General features: G+C 34.7%; 1 protein-coding gene across 6 annotated transcripts in view; it reads right to left on the bottom strand.

Moving 5' to 3' along the window:
• The window catches only part of Stard13 (StAR related lipid transfer domain containing 13), a 481,490-nt gene that overhangs the window by 341,563 nt on the left and 117,171 nt on the right, over window positions 1-22,756 (bottom strand). For 2 of the 6 annotated variants that reach the window (XM_076872081.1, XM_076872080.1), the window contains one exon: window positions 8,048-8,182. In XM_076872081.1, the coding sequence (XP_076728196.1) occupies window positions 8,048-8,077 (30 nt within the window). In that variant the 5' untranslated portion in view covers window positions 8,078-8,182. Of the gene's footprint in view, window positions 1-1,925; window positions 1,998-8,047; window positions 8,183-16,804; window positions 16,847-22,756 lie in introns of those variants that run through there. The other 4 variants (XM_076872082.1, XM_076872075.1, XM_076872077.1 and 1 more) reach the window with 4 other exon arrangements.

Genomic DNA, 22,756 nt, shown 5'->3' with positions numbered 1-22,756 from the left:
TTTGAGTTCTTTGTATACCCTAGATATTAGAGCTCTATCTGATGTGTGAGGGGTAAAAATTTGTTCCCAGGATGTAGGCTCCCTATTCACCTCACATATTATTTCTCTTGCTGAGAAAAAAACTTTTTAGTTTGAATTCATCCCATTTGTTGATTCTTGGTTTTAATTCTTGTGCTATAGGTGTCTTTTTAAGGAAATTGGGGCCTAACCCCACGTGATGGAAATTAGGGTCAGCTTTTTCTTCTATTAGACACAGAGTCTCTGGTTTGATTCCAAGATCCTTGATCCATTTTGAGTTAACTTTTGTGCATGGTGACAGATAGGGATTCAATTTCATTTTGTTGCATATGGATTTCCAGTTTTCCCAGCACCATTTGTTGACGATGCTATCCTTTCTCCATTGCATGCTTTTAGCACCTTTGTCTAATATAAGGTAGTTGTAATTTTGTGGGTTAGTCTCTGTGTCCTCTATTCTGTACCATTGGTCTACCAGCCTGTTTTGGTGCCAGTACCATGCTGTTTTTGTTACTATTGCTCTGTAATGGAATATTACTCAGCACTAAAAAATAACAAGATTATGGCATTTGCAGGGAAATGGATAGCATTAGAGCAGATTATGCTAAGTGAAGTTAGCCGATCCCAAAAAAACAAAAGCCAAATGTCTTCTCTGATATAAGTGACTCAAAATGGGGCAGGGAGGAAGAGAGTGGGAAGAAGATTACCTCTAGATAGGGAAGAGAGGTGGGAGGGAAAAGGAGGGAGAAGGAGAATAGCATGGAAGGTGGAAGAAGACCCTCTTCATTATACAAAATAATACATGTATGAAGATGTGAGGAAAAAAAAAAAGAATAGCGTCACCTTAGATTAGGTAGAGAGAAGTGATGGGAGGGGAAGGGAGCGGATGGGGGGAAAGGAAGGACAGTAGAATGAAATAGACATTATTATTACTGTGTGTATATATGTGACTGCGTGACCAATATGATTCTGCAACCTGTACACTCAGAAAAATGAGAAATTATATCCCATCTGATTCAAATGTATGATATGTCAAGATCATTGTACTGTCATGTGTAACTAATTAAAACAAATAAAAAAAAGAAAACTGTGGCAGAAGGAAGTGGCAGAAGAAAGCTGTCAACTCATGGCAGCTGAAAAAAAGAAAAAGAAATGGAGGCACCAGGGACAAAATATAATCCCTAAGAGTATGTCTCCAGTGATCTACTTCCACCAGCCACTCCCTACCTGCCTACAGTTCCCATCCTGTATTCCATTCAAATTATTAACCCATCAAATGGGTTAATTCACTGATTAGATTATAACTTCATAATATAATAATTTCAGGTAGAAACACTGGATAATCCAGGAACCTTTGGGGAACACCTCATATCCAAACCATAACACTTCTGATGTTTCCTTTAGTAAATTTTCATTCACTATCCCCCACCCTATCTTTAACTATAAATTCTCACTCATCCAGGATGTATTTGGAGTTGAGCCCAGTCTCTCTCCACTGCACAATCCCATTGCAAAGGTCTTTTTACTCCTTTGCAAGTGCTTTGAGAAGTTTTGAAATTTTTAATTTAACAATTCCTAGCTAAGAAACCCACAAGAAACATTTTTCTTGATGACTAAAATGTTCTTAATCCCAGTTCCAAGTTCCTAACACTGAAAATCAACAGTGGATGAACCTTGATATCTTAGGAAGCCATTATTTCTCCAATATTCTTGTAAGAGATGACATATTAGTAATATTTCTAAGCTCTATGTCCAGATAACTTGACACAAAAGCAGCAGTTCTTGCAAACTTCTACATAAAACAGGCACTCAATCAATATATACAGACTGACTTATTTGATATGTTTTTAAAAACATTGAAAGTGTGTATAGTACTTGTAACCGTGTATTTTCTCTAAATACACTCTTACCATAGTTATCCAATCATTTTCAGTTGCCATTTGGTGCATAACTTTTGGCACAGGTTTGCGCCGCACACGTCTGCAGAGCAGAGAATTTATTACAACAGTCAATGCTGCTATCCATTCAAGATACAGAGGAAACTTCTGTAATCAGTAAGGACTATAAAACAAACTGAATGAAAGCCTTGAATTTTTCAGATATGCCATGCTTAAAAATATTTTTTATTAATTCAGAGGAGAAATAAATTTGGTTGATAGCTGGGATGATTTCAAGGATAACAAAGGCCTAAAGAATGCAGTGGCCACATGCGGCTTGCAACTGCATATTTTCACCCACACAAGTGGGCTGTGTTCCTGAGACAGATGTCGTTTTACACAACTATGGCTCAGTACATACTAGCTCTGGCAAATATTCTCCCAAGTCTGCGGTGACAAACAGAAGTACATAAACATTCTAGACTAGTTCATCATGATTTAATCATAGAATCAAATATAAATTAGGTGTTTCATTCTTTATGATATTACTAAGAAACACACATACACAGTAATAGTCAGCCTCTATCTTTTGTCTCCTGGGCCACTGTGTTTGTACAGATAGTCCCTTGGGAATTGCTGGCTTAGTCTGGTAGCCAAAGTAATTCTGCTTCCTCTACAGCTGCTACTGGGAATCCATGTTTCACAAACTTTTCCTCATTCCTTTAACCATACAAAAATCCTTTGAACTTCCCCCTACTGAGGAGCCCAGGCAGGGATCCATGAGGTAGTCATTCTAGAAATAACAGCAAGGAAAAAGTAACAAGAAGCAGGATGTCCTCACCCAGCATCACCACCTGAGGCTTTCCTTCTCTCATATTTCTGTAGCTGCCTGTCTTCTAGCAAAAAGGATCATTTGCCAAATCCCTAGCCCCTGTTTCATCTCAACTCTTACAAAGGCTATAGATATACTTTAATTATTCTTCCTTTCTCTAACGAAAGTCTAGGAAATTCACTAAACATAGGTGGCTTCGAAAAGTATAAGAAACATGGCTCAAGACCTGTCTTCTATCTGTCTTATGTCCTGCCAATACTCTTTAAGGAAAAATTAAAAGTATTGACTTTTTTCATCATTGTCTATTTGTTCTACTTTCAAGTAAAACCCTTTAGAAGTGCTGGAGAAGAAAGAGATTTCTTTCTTGGAACCAGTTTTCTTATGTCTTAGGAGTCAAGGAATGGAAGAAATAGCTGAAAATAAAGAAGGGAAGGTGGCAGTGGAAAGGATAGCATGCTGCCAACATCTCTCAGACCAAAAAAAAAAAAAAAAGGCAAGGGGTGGAGGGTGAGGAAAAACTACAAGTCTAGATGAAAAACTCTTCTAGGAACTTCTTCTAGATGGAAGTCTTTGTCCCTGACAGTTCTTTAATTCTTGACATCCTGAAACCTAGTAAATTTTTGTGGTATGAATATATATCCCTCTTCCTTTCTAGTGTTTGTATCTTGCCAAAACATTGGTTCACATGTATCCAAATAGCAATTTCTGTCCAATACACCACAGCAGAAAGGTGCTCTTACCAGCTAAAATACTTAGAACATAGTATGTTTTTGAGAATTTCATGAGGGCATACTATTTTCAGTTGCTTTGCCTAGCCCTGAGGTTTCAAAGATGAGTGGTACAGTCTGGACTTGAAATTGCTTCAAGTTCTATGAAGGAAAAGCAAAAACATATAAAAGGCATTAATATGATAAATGCCCCAAAACACGGACTTTCTATAGCCAGAGCTTGAGAACCTAGTAAAATGAACTAATGTGAAGAAGACAGAAAGGGAATTCCAGGTTAAAGGAGCAAGTGATGCAAATACAAAGAGAGTCAGTAAAGACCTAAAGATCTAAAAGTAACCTGATATGACATTAAGTAAAAGTCATGGGAGAGAAAGAGGACAATGGAGAAGTAGGTGTGAATAGATTATGAATGGCTTTGTCTAACAAATACAGAAATTTAATTTTCTATCAAAGATAATGTGAATATACTGAAGGATTTTCCCCATAGAACATAGATATCATCAGATTTAGCATTCTGAAAGATATGATCAGATTTAACCTTTAAAAATTTGCATTTTGGATAACAAATATGGGTATTTGCTGCCAAAAGAAGACGACCAGCTAATAGTGTATATTTCAGGTGAAATATAACTGACCTAGGACAGTGGCATTAGGGATGTAAATGCAAAGCTTTATGTTTTTAGAAATGTAGAAAAGATGGATCTGGTGAGGATCAAAGTATATTTAAGGGAGAGAACAGAAAATAGGGTGTTTCCCAGGTTTGTGATTTGAATGATGAATTGACTAAAGTTGCCTTTCACTAAGGCAGGAGATTTAAAATTCAAGACTTGATACACTTAGTTCAAGAGGCATCAGACCAGGTAGTTAGAAATGCCATGGCAGCCAGAGACCAAGGGCTCTCAGTAGGAGTATGAGGACTGAAGATGCAGGTTCTTGAGGTAGATCATGTGGAACTGGCCAGTCCATACCCTGTTGATCTCTGCCTAGGATACAGCTACCAGCATCAACAAATCCTCTTTGCTCCACACTCATGAGCTGTGAACTAAACATAATTCAAAAGCTACTCATGAATCGATGACCTCAGAAATGTGCCTGGCCTGCCCTTTCAGGTTAAAGCTGAGAGCCAGAACCAGGGTAGTGTTATATTTTCAACTGGGGCCCCTGTGGCCTTGGATTACTTTTTAAAAGACTTCTCAGCTTGGCAACTTGGCCAAATTTATAGTTCACACCTTGGGCTTTTTGTCATTTCTGTTGACATGGTCTAGACCATCCTTTAGCCATTTCATAGCCTATCTAGCCCATGTGATATTTTTCATAAAGATTTAAAAAACACATCTTCTTTGGTATTCACCATCTTAGGGACTAAAAGCTTGGTAAGAAGAAGGTATCTTTGTGCAAATTAGAAAAGGGGGCCCTTGAGTATACATGGCAGCTCTGACCTGATGACTAAACTGAGATACCTGGTTCTTGTGTTTGGTGGGAATATTTAAGTCCAGTGTTAGTCTTGAACTGTTTTTGTAACTCACTTATGCTGTAGCTACTGTTAATAACTATCATGCTTTACTTTGACCCTAGGGATTGATATCTGAGATTAAAAGAAATGTGTTGTTCTACCAAGGTACAAACCATGTTTGGAACTTCGGAAATTTGTACTATAAGTGCCTTGAAATCTTGATAAGCAATGCTGTAGTTTGGATAATGTTCCCCAAAAGCATATGTGTTAAAGACTTGGTCCTCAGCTTGTGGCTCTATTGGGATATAGTGGAGGTGGAGCCTAGTTGGAAAACTTCAAGTCATTGTGGGTCTAAGACCTCAGAGCTCTACTCATTCTTCTGCCTATGAGGTGAAGGCTTCCTCCATTGTGCATTCATAACATGATATACTGACTAGACACCGAAACAAAAGTAACAGGCCAAACAACCACAAAGTGAAACCTCCAAAATAAACCTTACATCTTTTTACGTTGATTATCTTAGATATTTGTTACAGTAATGGAAAGCTAATTAACACAAGCAATAAGACAATAAGCAAAAAGACACATGCAATAAGACCTTCATATTCCATTCTCTGTGTAGTGCTAGCACGGGGGAAACACTGTCTAAAGTTACAAGAGGGCTTGCCCCTCAGTATTCAGCAATCACAGCTACATTAAAAAATATATTCTTCAGACATTCTCTACAGGACAGTGAATTTTACACATTAGATATATTATGGATAAAATTGGGTTTTGCAGACTAGTCTGAGAAAATAACAATGATAATAAGTCACACAAATGAACTCACATTAGGCCACCATGAATCATAAATCTGTGCAGAAATATTTGTTTCTTATTTTGAAAAAAGTTTAGCCTATGGCAATCTTTCTCTATCAAGGAGACTCTAAGTTCATGACGTATACAGAGGAACCAAAAATGAGCCAGCTTTTAGAGATTGTTCCCTAGAGTAGGAAAACAGCAAGAAAGCTTTCATAATCTATTATCCACTTGCCTAAGGATCCACAGGCAGAACACAATCAAGAATTCCTCTACCAAGGGGACCCCTGCCTGTCCCATGTGCTACCTATTTACAGGCAAATATCTTAGAAGGAATACCTATGACACTGTTGGTAGTGACAACAGATAACAGAAAAATATTTTCAGAGGCCAAAATGGATTCCAGTTTCAATATCTGAGGATATATATGTATCTTCTCCATTCCTTGTGTCACTAAGATGACTGAGGACTCAGATTATGATCTTATGAATGGGTTGGGAAATTAAATATTCTCCAATGTTTTTATATTATAACTTATATAGTTATTCTGTCCTTATCCTGAATGAGCTAATTTGGAAATAAATCATCTGTCCAAGAATAATTATTAGCTTAGTGTAAAAATTTAAAAAAGGAATGAGAATTTAAAAAATTAAAAAGTACTATTAGGAAAACAACTAAGAGAGGTCCCAAATGCCTCTTTAATAAATTACGTTCCCTTAAGAGGCAATAGGCAATGAACTATAGCATCACACTAAAGATAATGGTTTTCTCCTTTTTAACTTTCACTGTTAATCTTAAAAATAATCAATTGAGTGCAATAAATATTTTCTTCTTGAGCTAGGAATGATCTAAAAAGAAAGTTGAGTGTAAAAGTTTGATGTTATCTATCATTCTTTACCAAAAGAGAGAATGGATAGGATGTACTATATTTTTCTTTTTTAATTTAGAAAACATTTAGAAAATAGATTTTACTTTTTAGAGACCTTATAGGTTCACAGAAATATTGAGAGGAATGTACAGAGCTTTCCCAAGTCTCCCCCACCTCCCACACGCATACATTCCCCCACCACAAACATTCCCCAACTAAGCGGTACATATGTTGCAACTGATAATCCTATATTGACACATCATACTCACCCCAAGTTCATTATTTACATGAAGCTTCACTCTTGCTGTTGTTCAAAGGATTTTTTAAAAATGTATAACAACATGTATATACTACTATATAGTTCTACAAAGTAGTTTCACTGTCCTAAAAATTCCCTGCATCAATCAAGTGCTCTTCCCTCTGATTCTGCATGAATTTAGTCAATTTGAGTCCCAGAAGGTCAGAAGGTTAGAAGCAGCTCTCTCTTAGTTTATTCTCTGTCAGTCTATAGTCTGGTTGTGACTACATTTGCTCTTGAAGAACAAAGATCTGCTGGGCAAACTGCTGGGCAATCAACCATCTTAGGAACTACTTGCTTCTCTTAACCTTGCCCATAGCTTTGCAAGCAATCTCTTAAATTATCCCACTTCAGATAAGTTTTAAAAGTTTCTCCTGTTTTCTGTAAGGATAATGCATAATGTTACCTTCATATTTACTCATAAGATTATTATTACTCTTTTACATCATAAAGTAGCCAGAGCATCATAAATGAAGAATTATAAGCACCTGTATAAAATCTTGTAAATTATTATTTAACATCCTTATACATCCAATACTGGTAAGGACTTAATATATATTTTCAGATTCAATTTTTAAAGAGTGAAAAAAAATTTTTAATTTTCAGAAAAAAAAATTACAAATCTGATTAAAAGTTGCAAAATATCTGTAAGAAAGGCTGGTAAATTTTTCTTTATTTTTATTATATTAAAAACACAACAACAAATTCTCTGGGTTTTATTAATGTCCATTATTTAATTAATGTCCTGTAGATGTGTTCTGGACACCTGAACCATGGGAAACAAACCATCTCAATAGGAAGTCTTTTCTAATAATAGCCAAGGAAATGCAACTGCAGCATATTTTTCCACTAATACTGGAGAAATTAAATGAAGTGCATACAGTCCTTTACTCTGGCTCTACCTGTCACCTTGGACTAATCATTCTCCCTCAACAGTGAAAAGAATTTTTTTCTTATTTTGTAAATATTAATGACTACATAATGTTTGTAAATATTAACAACTTCACATTTTTTCATTACAAATTCCCTCATGTTGTAATAAAAAATGGTCTACCATAATTTAAATTTAAAAACAAAAAGAAAAGTAAAAAATCTGTAAATTTATTTTCCCTTGGTAAACAGCACTGTATAAGGGGGTATGATGCTCTTGCCAGGTATTTTGTAATAAAGCTCCTTACCTTAGTTTTTGGTCGAGCTCCAGTTGACATTTGGTTTGGTACACCATCAAGATCCTTGAAGTTTTCAGTTTTGTTCTACAATACTTTTTGCCCCTGATGTTCTGTTTTATAAGTAATCTCCAGGTTTATAGAATCCTATGGAATAACAAATTTAAACAGGTTTTTTTCACATATAAATAACTTTTTCTAGATAATAATTCAAGTAATTACGGATGTTTCAATAAAAATACATTTTAAAATTATAATAGTTTTGAAAATTAATATAAAATATAAAAATATTCTTAAAGATTAATAATTTTTCCAAAGACATTTATCCTTAGTGTAATTAGCACTAGTAAAGACAGAAAACTTATTTATAAACTAAAACTAATTTTAAACTATCAAAGTACAATATAATACTATACATGCATATTTGAAAACTTTTATAAACAGCAAGATCAAAGTGTTATAATTGTTATTCATTCATTTCTTAATTGACAAATAAATGCATTCATTTATGGTATATGAAAAAATGTACATTTATAGCCATGAAAAAATATATATGTAACACATAACTTCTTTCATTTCTTCCATTGGTTTTTGTGTAGTTCAGTTTCTTCCACAATTGAATTTTGGCAATATATGTTTTAATATAACACTATTATATTTAGTCATTCAAATTTATTATCAGACTTACACTCTTGCACATGTGAAAAGAATTTGATATTATAGCCACCTTGTTCTTAATTATAACGTTGAATTGGAAGGGCCTATACTTTAGATAAGACAGACTCAACAGCGAGACAGATAAATAATCTTATTATATTAGATTTCAGCCTAATCATCACTGCTTCTGAGAAGTATTGCATTACTTCTGGTAGATATTTTCGTGTATTCCTGTACTACTTCTATTAAAACTCTGTCTAGGGGCTGGGGATGTGGCTCAAGTGGTAGCGTGCTCGCCTGGCATGCGTGCGGCCCGGGTTCGATTCTCAGCACCACGTACAAACAAAGATGTTGTGTCCGCCGATAACTAAAAAATAAATATTAAAAAAAAAAATTCTCTCTCTCTCTCTCTCTCTCTCTCCCCATCTCTCACTCTTTCTTTAAAAAAAAAAAAAAAACTATGTCTAGCATCCTTATTATTGAATAATTAACTACTTCATTAAATTGTAAACTCTATGAAAGTAAAGACAAGCCTTAATTTACTACCAAGCACTTAGCAGTGTCTGAAACAGAGCAATCATTCAATAAATATTTGTTAAATAAACAAGTAATTGTTTGTTTTCCGTGACTTTCCCTAAATTTTAGTTGATTTTTACAGTTACCACTATGGTTTGAAGGTCCTCTCCAAAACTCATGTGAAAATTTCATTGCTATTATAAAAGTATTAAGATATGGGACCTTAAGAGGTAGTAGGTGATGAGGGTTAGGGCTCTGCTTTCATAAATAAATTAATGCCTTTATTGTAGAAGTGGACTTGCTTAAAAGCAGATCCCTCTTGCTCTGTCAGTCTCTCACACATGCTTTTTGCCCTTCCACCTTCCCCTACAGGATGTCACAGCTGGAAGGTCTTTACCTTCCAGTATGTCAGGACCATACTTCTGGACTTTCCAATCTCTAGAACCACGAGCCAAATAAACTTTTGTTTATAAATTACTCACTCTGCAGATATTCCAGTAAAGCAGAAGAAAACAGACCAAAACATCGTACTGTACTGGGAGAACAAAAGAATGGTTAAGTATGCAAACTCAGTAGCTGGAGTGTTAGGTTCAAACCTAGGCTCTGACACTCACTAGCAGTGTAATCATGTAAGCAGTGTAAATTACTTTCCCTCTTTGTAAATTAGTTGTAAAACTAGAATAATACTTTGCATTTCCTGGATTGTAAAGAGTTTATATGCATAAAACACTTTTAAAATACCTGTCACATGGTAAGTGATGAATTAATATTAGCTATTGTTATGATAGTATATGACAGGTAAATGGATAAGGGAATAATGGATCTATAAAATAGAGAAAATGAAGATATTGTCTTTGCTTCAGGAATGATCCTCTGAGGACGATGTGATGTGAGTTTTCAGTAATGGTAATCCTTTTTAGTGTTCTTTTAGAACCATTACAGAGGACAAGCCCCAGAGGTCAAAAGAAAAACACACAAAAACAAAAAACAAAAAAACCTGTTTCCTTCTTTGTGGAAAAAAGTGACACAGTCAGAGAAAATTATTAGGTTTGGTTCCTTAGTGAAATTTTTCTTATATTTTTAGGTTCTTCTGAAACTAGATTTTTTGAAGTATATAATTCAAAGGGATTAATTTAATATCTTTTTTACTGCAAATAACTAAACAAGATTTCCTTCAGGCTTCATAACTCCATGGGAATTAATTTTTGATTAATAACATTTTTAAAATTTTATTCTTTTCTCTGAGTCTTTATCCATTCCTTAATTTTTGTAGTTCATATATTAGTCATACAATGCTTCTTCATTTATTCTTCTCCCCTGGCTACCCCCTCCACACACAGAAAAAGTAACACCAAAAAAATTTAAATGCTATCAATATAGTCATTTTCTAAGGTTGCTATGAACAGGTATAAACTCTAGAATATTAGACTTCACTGATGTGATAAATATCACAGAATATTTTTATCTATATACAAATAAGCCATGAAAGGAAATCAACTATGAATTACAGAAAATGAACAATACAATTACCTTTCTAATATATGCCCAAGTTTTACAAGAAGAAAGCTTAGGAAAAAAATTTCTAAGATATTCACCTTAATGGAAATATACCAAAAAATTATGTAGTGCACTATTGACTATCTGAGGCTGGGGAGATAAGGAGCAAATTCTTGACTCATTTCGTTCTTCTTTCAAAATAAAAGACAGAAAGATGAGAATATAAGCATTTAAAATAAGTTCTACTCTTCTAAAATTATGTTTTAATATTTATATAAAATTCAAAATTTAGCATGACATTCTTTAACTTCCTCATTTGCAAAGAAGAATCCTACTAATTAGATGTAATTTAGAAACTGAAGACTAAGATAGTAAACTTTCTAGAGGAAAACAAAATATTTGTATTTTTAAAATCCATGTATTACAATGTTTAGAATATTAAATATTAACCAAAATATCTCCTTAATTTTTGTCAGTTAACTGAATATTAATATCCAAAATAATGTAATTATTAGTTTGGGATTTCCAACTATAAATGAAGTGAAGCTTAAGGTCAGAGTTTAGCATATGCTGAACATTGTCCTTGTTATTTATTTTCATGTAGATTTATCTTACATGTCAAAAAAAAGTTTGCGTAATTAACCTTCAGAGAACATTAAAAACATCATGAAAAAATGTAATCATATGATAGCTTTTCCCAAGCTAAGCTAAAATAATTTGCATTGAATTAATCTTTGTCAATATTTCTTTTTTTTTTTTTTAGTTCTTCCTATAATGGAGACTAATGTACTTACTGCTGAATGACTAAAAATATATCACAGCACTCCAGATCTGAGAAAAAAAGAGGCCTTCCAGTTTTTCATATATTCTATTGCTGCTCACAAGATCCTTCTTTTCCTTCTCACTAACTACCATTTATTTAGTGATTTAACTTAGTGTAGTGAAAGCAGGTTGCTGTCTATATTCTTATCATGATTCCTCTTATTATTTTGTCTGTGTGACCTCGCAAGTTACTTGACCTCTCAATGTCTCTTGTCTCATTAAGGATGTTATCAGGACCTACTCATAAGGTTTTATTTGTTACTTCCCATTTTATTTTTAGCTCATATTTTACCCAAGACACAGCCAGGTCTTCAGGAAGCTAGAAATATAATTATGTTATATTTTCTGTGAGAGCTATGGACTATATCCTTTCTGATGGGTGAGTTACTATTAAAAAAATCAACAGGGATCCAACATGAACACACTAAGGAGAACGTTAGAGCCATGTTAATCAAAGAACCCAAATGTCTTCATGTCAGTGTATTCCATTGACAATGGATATAGAACTAATGGAATAAAAATGAGATGTGAGAATACAAGGGGATCACACTGATGTTCAATTCTACCTAGTTACATATAAAACACACTTTTGAAATCTCATGCTTTATTTTTCACTTGTATATAGTTAATTTAGGTATCTTCATGTATCACTTACTTAAAGGCGTTCTTAATAAAAGCACATCTTTGGAACCTCCCAATTCTTGTCTCTTCTCATTTAAATATCCATTCATTCACTCATATGCCAAGCATTATCCAAGTACAATGAAAGCAAAAGTGAATTTCACACATTTTCTTAAAGATTCTCATTTAGGGAGAAAGGGTCATGTAGACAGATAATATTACAAGCCAAACTATGTACCAAATGGTATGGGAACATAGACAAAAGAGCAAATTATTCTGCCTAAGGGAAAAGGAAAAGTTCATGGAGGAGGTAACCTTTAAACTCAGTTTTGAAGGATAAATAGTATTATTTCAGGGATAGAAAATCCCAAAGGCATAAAAGCACACACACAAAAAAATACAGCATATTCAAGGCACTGTGAGGATTTTTATCTGACTTCATCTGATGGTGCCTAGGGAATAATGGCAGTAAATGATGTATGAAAGGTGAATGGGGGACCCCTAGATAAAGAAGTCAAACATTAGGGAGTTTGACTTTTTGCTGTAGGTAATGGGAACGCTGTGGATTCTATTTTTATGGTTGTATTTTACAAAGGAGAATGTTAAAAAAAAATACAGGGAGACTGTAGAAATACCAAAGAGTTTTATGCATGGATAATAGTCACCAATATTCCAATATTTCTTAATTTGAGATTAACTTTCCCTTACTTTTGGCTCCCTCCTTTGTATATGTGTGCTTTTTCAAAATAATATCTTGGTTTTGCAATAGATACAGGAAATACACAAAACAGATGCATGGCTTAATGAATTCCCCAGTGATGCTTATCTTTACTATGAGGACTAAAAAGAAAGCTCTGGGCACAAATGGCAGCTACTATTATGCTCTTTCTTGACACCAGTCTGAGAGATACCTAGCTGCATACTTCATTATAAGGTAGTTCCCATTACATGAGTGTCTTTTTTCTCTAATTACTCTTTCTAAAACGGAAGGACATATCTTATACTTACTTTATATTAATCATAATACTGTTCAGAACTTTGTATATTTAAAATTTCAAAAATAATTGATTAATGATTAATTAATAGAAATAAGTAGACCTATAACATCACCATAGAAATGCTTTGGGACAGGCAAAGAAAATCTAACAATAAACTTAAAATCTCACCTTTTGTTATCTGAGTATACTTTTTACTTTCTCTATATTCTCAGATTTCTTACTATGAATAGAATGTTTCATTATTTATGTCCTAGAATCTTCTACCATAAACTGTTAGGCCTTTAAAAACCGTCATTTTGAGGAATCAGGTTTTTGAAATATCTTCCTTGGACTAGTATGCAAGATTAATGACAGTCCATAACTTAACTGGATGATAACACTTGACTATGTATAAAGATGTCTCTAAGTTTTGTAAAAATGCTCCACAAGACAAGGAAAAATAGTAAAGACAGAGTGTAAATTTTCTGGGTGATTCAACAAATAAACTTCGGAGTTCAACATAAAAAAATTTCTTATCTATTATTTAGTCATGAATTCTTGTTTTAAAGATGTTTGGAACCATGTTTGACGTTTTTTAATGCCTGCATTTTGTGATAGTGTACAATGATATGGAGAAAAAGATCATTTTCTAACATTTATTTTATACATAGAATACATAGTGGAAATGTTAAAAGTGATTATAGAGTTTCAGTAGTCTTTTAGATGTATTTTTCTTAATTTAGTAACTAAATGTCTACCATAAGCACCATGAGAGTAAGCACTGTGCCTGTTTTGTTGTTGTTTGTTTGGTACCAGGGATTGAAGTCAGGGATGCTTAAGCACTGAACCACATCCTCAGCCCTTTTATTTTTAGACAGGATCTCACTAAGTTACTTAGGTCCTCACTAAGTTGCTGAGGCTGGCCTCAAATTTGTGATCCTCCTGCCTCAGCCTCCTCAGCTGCTGGGACTAAAGGTGTGCATCATAGTGTCTGATTGAATTGTGCCTGTTTTAACATTTATGTTATAAAACTTAATTTTATTTCATTGTTATGTAAGTTATGGTCATCTTCTATCAAGCTATTCACTAGAGATGAAACATTAACTCCAAATATGGAAAGAGAAGAAAATTAAAATGCATGGTTTTCTCAATGAAAGATCTCATTTTTTCTAATTAATGATTTTTCCAAATTATGGACAAAATATGAGAAGCAGAATGAGTTGATTATACAAATCAGAATATGGTTAGCAAAAATAAAAGTTAAAAAAGCACAGAATAGAAATTTTAGCCACAAATCTTCCTTTTGGCTTAATATTGATGCTTTAAAAACAGTTTAGAATCATTATTTAACTGTAATAATTTCAAATTAATATACTTAAATAAATGATATGCTCTATTTTAAGTTGCACCACAGAGAATCAACTGCAATCAATGATGTATTAAATTTTAGTAATATAGAACAAAAACCTGAAAGAAGCAGAAAATTGAAAGTCAGTTTATTCTTTTGATTTTTTAAAATAATTCAATTACATGAATTAAAGAGCTATAACAAAGGCCTGCTTTAAAAGAGGAGAGAGTTCTTCAATATAGTTAGTTGTTTTGGACTAAGGTCAAATTTATTTTGAACATAAAAAACTTATATTCTTTCTCTTATCACAAAAGCTGGAGTAAATATGTTCCAGCCCTCAATAAGACTATTTGTGCTTTGGGGATAAAGGGAACTTTGCACCCTTATTTATGGCTTTTTCATATTTCTCTATAATAACCCCATTCAGGGAAAGAAAAGGCACATTTGTTTTACTGATTCCATCTAAGCACATTATAAAAGGCAAGATAACTGCCAGAAAATCTATACTTAAACTATTGGAATGTGGGAGGATTGAGCAATCCCATATAGAACACATAGAGGTCAGACTTAACATCTCAGTTAGGCTTCATCAGGATGTGAAATAAGAGCATCTGGTGATTTCTGAGACATTAATAGAGTGGGGTTATGGGAAAGTGACTCTAGGTTTGACATTTCCTTTCTCACTGTGTGCATGTAAATAAATTCAATATATATGAGGTTAAATCTGTGACATAAAATACTGAAAATTGCAGAGGTGTAAAACAAAATGGTGAAGCAAGATGGAAATGGTGAATAAGATGACTAAATTGTTTGCCATTACATCACATGCCATTATATTTTTATATATATATATATATATATATATATATATATATATATATATATAACATCATTCATATATTATACACACACACACAAACACACTCATATAAACACATATTGATACTGAGGATTGAATCCATGTGTATTTTTTTTTTTGGTTTTTAAAATAATTTTTATTTTTTAAAAGTAAATTGTACATTACAGGAAAAAAAAAGCAAAGAACAAAGTCATCCAGTCACAAGAAGCTTAGTTGGACGTGTCCCTCTAGGTTGTGTGCATATATACACAATATAATCCATGTAAGGAGATGAGGTAATTTCAACAGTGCAACATCATTTGGATCATATTCTGGTCAATAAATGTAAGAATGTTCCAAGCTGTATTTGTTTATTCTATAGGCTATGAAAATGAAATGAACTTCCAAATGAAGAAAGTCAAGCTCAGGGAATAGATTATTGGATTCTCAAATATATTTTCTTAACACAGGAAGATCTCCTATTGGATATGAGAATGTTTTAAATTACTTGTTCTTTATATACTACATAACTATTTTGTTCTCTTAGTAGGGTAAGAATTAGGTAGACAATAGGGATGAGTAGACATAATAACTAAAGCTGAGTGTCTTGTGTTCAAGGAGATTTCAAGTCTATCTGGATGGAGAATCCTAAGGGCAAACTTAAAAGGGAAAACCTGACAGAAAGCTCTTCAATGAATAGTCTACTATAAAACAAGTTCATTTTCCTCTTTAAGGAAAGAAGAAATTGCTTCTGTCATCACACTGAACAGGAGAAATTTCATTTGATGTCTGATAACAGTCTTTCCTCCAATCCCTGTAACAAATTAATTATTAATATATTGGAGCAGATCTCGGGTCTCATTTTGTCATATAGCCTTCTAAGTGAAACGGCACCATGGTATTATACTACAGGTTTGTTAGTAATGAAATTCAAGTGGGTGCTATTCACACTGTAGCTGAAATTTTAGTCTAGGTTGTTTTATTAAATTTTATTTTAGGTTTATAAAACCTATTTTAGGATGCATTAAATAGCAAGAGAGCAAATACCAAAATGTCTGACACCTAAATCCTATTGATGATAAAACTGTTTCAGAACAACTGACCACGGTTTTCAATAAAATGGACAAGATGTTAACATAGCTGAGACAGGTTATTATTTCAAAGGTTTTACATCCTAGTTTTTTAGTGTAGTGTTCTGCATTTAATAGAGACCAAATCAATGTTTACTAAATTAAACTATATTATGAGCAGCAAGCTGGAAACTGTGGGTTCTGAAATATTACTGCTATGTAGACAAGTTATGGCTCTTCTCTCCAAAGTTAAAATGGCCTTTCTATATAAATAACTTTATGAATAATAACAGAACATATCATGTATCACTTTATACAGTATCTTTTTAAACCTAACAGGAATCTCCCAATGTGGACATCTTGTTTGATCAACAAGGGAAATGGAGACTCAGAAAAAGGAAATAATTTACTCAATCCACCTACCCATGCAGAAAGTAGAGGATTTGGGATTACATCCTGATCATTCAGATCTTTCTACAGGACACCTACAGACCTGTGGGCAATATTTTCTGTAATTGTTCTTGACATGAAGGTAACAAATCAAACCCATTCTCTGGTAAGCATATTTCTTTGCTGATATCTATAAAAGATAAATAAAAGAATAAATTTCTTCCTGCTTGACTAGAACATATGTTTGTAAGAGTACCAAAGGTGACATATTGAATTTACAGCTACAGTACTGTCATGTTTAGTTTATGTGGGAACTAAACATGCTGGTCTCTCAGAAGGAAGAGCAGAGGGTGCTTCCCCATGCAGAAGGTAGACTTAGAAAAACCTTAAAGAGAACTAAGGGTATTTCCCAGGAAACCACCTGTGGCAAGGGGGTATCACTTCTAAGAGGATCCACAAACACCTCTAGAATCAAGACAAAAAGCTAATGTTGTATCTTTCTGGTTGCTTCTGATGATTGGAGACAAAAATGGTGATACTGATATGCAGAAAAATGTCCCATTCAAAAAAAAATTTAAATAAAACACATCTTCCTGTGGAAAACTAGAAAAGTTGAGTAAAATACAAAAAGGATTTTTCTGAAGGTATCTTGAGAGGTAAGATCATGAAAAAGGGTGCAGACAAGTCTGCTTATATTCAACTGTATTTTCCCTGACTTAATTTGCCATTTTGGAAAATGTTCCAGAGGTTGAGAAGAAATGCAGAAAATGATAGCTAATAAGAAGATTAACTGAGAAGAGCTTTCAGGAGACCTATGGTTCTAAGAAAATAAAAATTAAGATTTTAGGGCCCACTGTGGAGATTTGAAAACACCTCAGGCTTTTAATTGGTACACATAAAGGATCATCCCAGGAGTAAGAAAGAGTCTGAAATAGACCAGGGCTAACAAAAATGGAAAAGCAGTTTGAAATAATCTCAACCCTTCATTAGACTAAGGTGTTCTGCTCGTAGTTTACTTCCCAATAGATGCAAAAGTAAATCTTTTATAAAAGTGCAAAACTTCCTTCTGAATACAATTTTGAACAGCATTCCATTCAGAATTTCTATGTATACCAAAAATATGAATAATATAAAGACAATAGAAATAAGATGTATAGATAATCCAAATATAGGAATTATCAGCACAAACTATAGAATTTCACTAAAGTAGAATCTGTACATAAGGATGACGTGAAAATTCTAGAAAAATATAACTCAAATAAGTAACTGGAAATTTAAATTAAAAATTATAAAATATAGTTGTAAAATTTAAAGAAACTATGACTTAGGAATAAACTTAACAATATCAGTGCCAGATCTATAAACTGAAAATTAAAAACAGCAATCAGATACCAAAATAAATGAAGATATTTGCCTTGTTTATTGTTTGAAAAACTCTATATTTTTAAGACGTCAATTTTCTCCAAACTGATGAAGAGATTCAACAAAAACCCAATCAAAATCTCAGCAGGCTTTTGGAAAAATATAAACTTTGATTCTAAAATTCATATTAAAATGCAAAGGATTTAGAATAAATAATTTTAAGAAAAAAGAATATGTCTTTCATTATCTTATTTCAAAATTGGTAAAGTTATTTTAATCAATATAGTGTGGCATGGGCTTAAGGAAAGACATGCTAATTGAACGAAAGAGAATAAAGATTCAGAAAATCAATTGATTTTTGACAAAGGTGCTATGGATTTATTTATATTTTTTGTTGTAGATGGGTACAATACCTTTTATTTATTTATTTTTATGTGATGCTGAGGATTGAACCCAGTGCTTCACACTTGCTAGGCAAACACTCTACCACTGAGCTACAACCCTAGGCCCAAGGATGATCTTTTTGAATACATACAGAATAACTGGATTCCTATTTTGAAAAACATGTATATTGACTCTTGTTATTAAAACATACAGAAAAATTACTTTAAGTAGATCAGAGGCATAAATTAAGTACAGTCAACCCTTTGTACCCATGGATTCCATGTTCACAGATTTAACTGTGGATGGAAAATACATTTTTTTTAATGTGTTTACTGAACATGTAGACTTTATTTTTTGTCATTATTCCCTAAACAATAGAATAAAATAACAACTTACATGGTATTTTTTACATTGCATTAGCTATTTTAAATAACCTAGAATTGATTTAAAGAATATAGGAGTGCATATATAGGTTATGTGCAAATATCATGCCATTTTCTAGAAGAAGTTTGAATACCTGCATATTTTCATTATGGAGGACTCTACATAGTGAATACTAAAAAGAGGATCTTATGAATAGCTTCATGCTAATGAACTTGAGTATCTGGATAATTACAAATACCTAGAAAAATACAATTTATGCTCCTCTTCAAAAGACACTATCATTAAATTGAAAACTACACACTGGAAAAAAATATTCACAACATATACCTCTGACAAAAAAGTACTTATGTAAGATGCGAATAACTCCTACAACTCAGTTAAAACCAACAACTCAGATTAAAAATAGGCAAGTTTTGTACATACAGGTTACAAAAACGAGGTAAATCCATATGCTCATCAATGATTAAAACTGAAGTCTGAAAATACTAAGTGTTGCCTTGTGATAGAAAGACCTGGCATCCGTTTACTAGAAAACTGATGTTTGAAGAGTGCAGATGTAGATGGATTGGTGGCAATATAAGAGTTCTTGGTTTATGCTCAATAATTCTTTTTTCAATAAGGCATGAGACAAAGCTGTTAGGTTGAGGAGGAAGTCTGTAATTTGAAGAAGAAAAAAATGAAATATTTTGTTTAGAGAAAGAAAATGAAATTACTAGGGAAAAGCAATAATAGGGCTAATCAATGTAGAAAGCCCATTTAGATGTCCACCTAATTGTTAAGCTGCTTGGGAGCAAGCACAAAAAACCATAAATGCACGAGTTTGTCCATGGTTTGTGTTTTGCCAGGAAAGTTAAGTGCTGAAGGTCAAGAGTTGAGGATATTTGCAAAGGAGTGACTTAATTACCACTATTTCTGAGAGTTATGCAAATTACAGTATAATGATGATAAAATGAAGTAATTCCTCAATTTAAGGTTGGTTGGATATGAAATCCAGGAAAGATGAGACTATATAGAGAAGTTAAAGTCAGAGAGATGGGGATTAGCCAAAGCTGAAATATCCAATGATGAAATACTTATCCCTTCATTCCATACATTGTGAAGTCTAGATACATCTATTTTTCTGTCTTCCACACTAACCTTTTCCGGCTTTAGCTGTGACCTTCGCTTTCACATGTTTTCTATTATCTTCCATTATGGTTTTTCTTTACTCCCTGGACATCTCGTCTCCTTGTCCCATTTCTCAGCACTCCTGAATGACACTGTAGTGTTGCCCATATTCCCCCTTTGGCTTTTACATAAATATGTGCCATGGCATTACTCAAGTCCAGATGGCTCCCTTCACAACATGTACTACCAAAACTATTAAAAAGATTGTTGCAAAAAACCCAAAATGAACAAAAAACTAAAAATGTCCTTATTTGGCCACTTCAGACCATATAACTCTTGTAATCTGCAGGCCACCACTCTTTTTCAGTTTACTTTAAAGTCTCTATTCCTTTTGCTCTTTCACAAGTAGCATTTTAAGAAGTGCTTTGAAATTCCAAAAATTGTCCACCAAGGCTGAAAACACTTTCTGGGGGAACTGGACACTTTGCACAGAGAACACTTTTAGAATCAGTATAAAATTAAAAGAAGATGGATACAGATTCACAAAGATTTTACTTTTTGCAACATACTTGGCTGCTCCCCCGTTGGACCTAAGAACAAAGCCAATGTATTCTGAAGCGCCACTAAGATCCATCCCTAGGAAAAGTCCATACAGGCACAGGGGCTCGCCAATACTGCACAGAAGTGGAAAAAAGTCAAAATTTTCTTCGGGTACACATTTGCACAGGGGGCTTTCCCTTAGTTAACAAAAACTGATAGTGTCCAAAGCCGTACCCTAAAAGGCTGAAAACAAAACTGCTCATTCTGACAATAAAAAACGGGAGTCAAAGTTAAGTAAATTACTTTGTGACATCCTTCTGTATTTAACTTAAAAATATTCTCGGTTCCACATGAATAGCCTATTGGCCTGCGCGACACCCATCTTCCTTGCGACTCCCCAAACTTCTCAGAATAAATGTTTAAAGGAAAGACCGGGTGGGTCAAGCAGGCTCAGAAAGACTTAGAGGGAAAGTCTGGGACCGCGCCCAGCGCATATCTGGATCGCTTAAGATTACGAGGAAAACTACAGCTCGAGTTTTTACCTCATATAGCACTGGCTTTCCACAAAGATTTCCAGAACCCTGACTCCCAGCCAGAAAACAGAACCCAGTGGGCGGGGGAAAACACACACACAACACTTATTACGCCACCATTTCCGCTTTGGCGGATCAGCAAACGTACAAAAATGGAGAAAGACACTCGCCGGCGGGAGCCGGCATCCTAAAACTGCGCAAGCGCAGAAAGAGAACCCGCCCCGCTACCCCTCCTCGCGCTCCCGCCCAAACGTGGCGCGAGCACCGGAAATCAGGACCTGCAGGCACCACCCCGGGCTTCCGCCCCAAGGCCCCACGGTCGCCGTTCGGTTCCGGTGCTAGCCCCGCCCTCACGCGGGAACGCTCCCGAAGTCTTAATATCCGGGACGAGAGGCTGGTGCCCGCGCACATTTCCGGCTACGGACGCGAAGGAAAGGATCCGGTGACGCCTGTTCCCATTTCCCCAGTGGCCCAGACTCTGGCTCTCGGTGCTGCAGCGCCATCTGGTGCTGAGTTTCTCGCTGCCCGCGGAGGGGGCGCGCGCTTAACTCTCCGAACCTTCCAGAGAAACCGCGGCCCCGACTTGCCTTTCTCTCTCCCGCCCTTCCCGCGAGGAGGGAGGGACCAGAGGCTCCACCCCACTGAGTTCCCGCGCAGAATGCTTTTCGCGGGGATTCTGAAGCGGAAACTGCTTGTAGGCGAGATGAGTACCCCAGACGGAAAGGAAATTTGTCTTTTATAGTTTCAAGCCCAGAAAAAAATAGCCCTCCCCTGTTCACTGGGCCTTTCCCTGCCCTACCCACGTCACTTTTTTTTTTTTACTCTTTTGAGACCTGGGAGCCTCTCTTTCTTTTGCACTGTGGAGAGATGGCACAGGCTTTGTGGCGTTGATTAGCTCCCGCTTTTGTTTCCATTCCTCTGTTAAGCTGGTGTTACAAAATCGTGCTGGGTGTTCCAGACCCAACTGCAGAAAATGTAGTGGAAAATTTGCTTTAAAAATTATCCATGGAGGTTGGGTGTGGTCCCGTATGCTTGTAATCCCAGCGACTCTGGAGACTGGGACAGGAGGATCATGAGTTTAAAGCCAGCTTCGCAATTCAGGCAGGCCTTAAGCAACTCAGCTGAGATCCTGTTTCTAAATAAGATACGTTAAAAAGTGGGGCCTAGGGTTGTGCTTCAAAGGTTAAGCGCCCTGGGTTCTATCTCAGGTACAAAAAGAAAAAAAAAAAAAAATCCTCAGAAACTCTGAATATAGATTTGTTTACATGGAACATTTCTTTTAGATAAACAGGGAAAGTAAGCCCTTCAATTTTAGCAAATTCGAGATAGATGTTTAATTCTTGTCTGTAAACATTTTCCTGGAAGCTGAAGCGCTTACATACAGTTTTTAACTAGTTTTCACTGTTTTGTTTGTTGTTGTTGTTGTTGTTTTTGGCATGGTGCTTTCTGTATCAAAATATGTAGTAAAAGGGAATAGCCCTTATAATTCTGATATTGCCATTAGATGTTTGTTCTATACTATTGGTTCTCAAAATTGTGCATGAGTCAGAATTCTCTGAAAGGCTAATTAAAAGATTGCTGGGCCTCAACTACATAGTTAATAAGTGGGAGGGAAGATCTGGGAGTAAGTAGAGCAGGATAATAACAGTTCTTAGGTGATACTGATGCTGTTGCT

Source organism: Callospermophilus lateralis, chromosome 12 (genome assembly GCF_048772815.1).
Source record: "Callospermophilus lateralis isolate mCalLat2 chromosome 12, mCalLat2.hap1, whole genome shotgun sequence".
NCBI lineage: Eukaryota > Metazoa > Chordata > Mammalia > Rodentia > Sciuridae > Callospermophilus > Callospermophilus lateralis.
The sequence above is the reverse complement of the archived record's forward strand: the minus strand, read 5'-3'. Positions and strand labels throughout refer to the sequence as shown.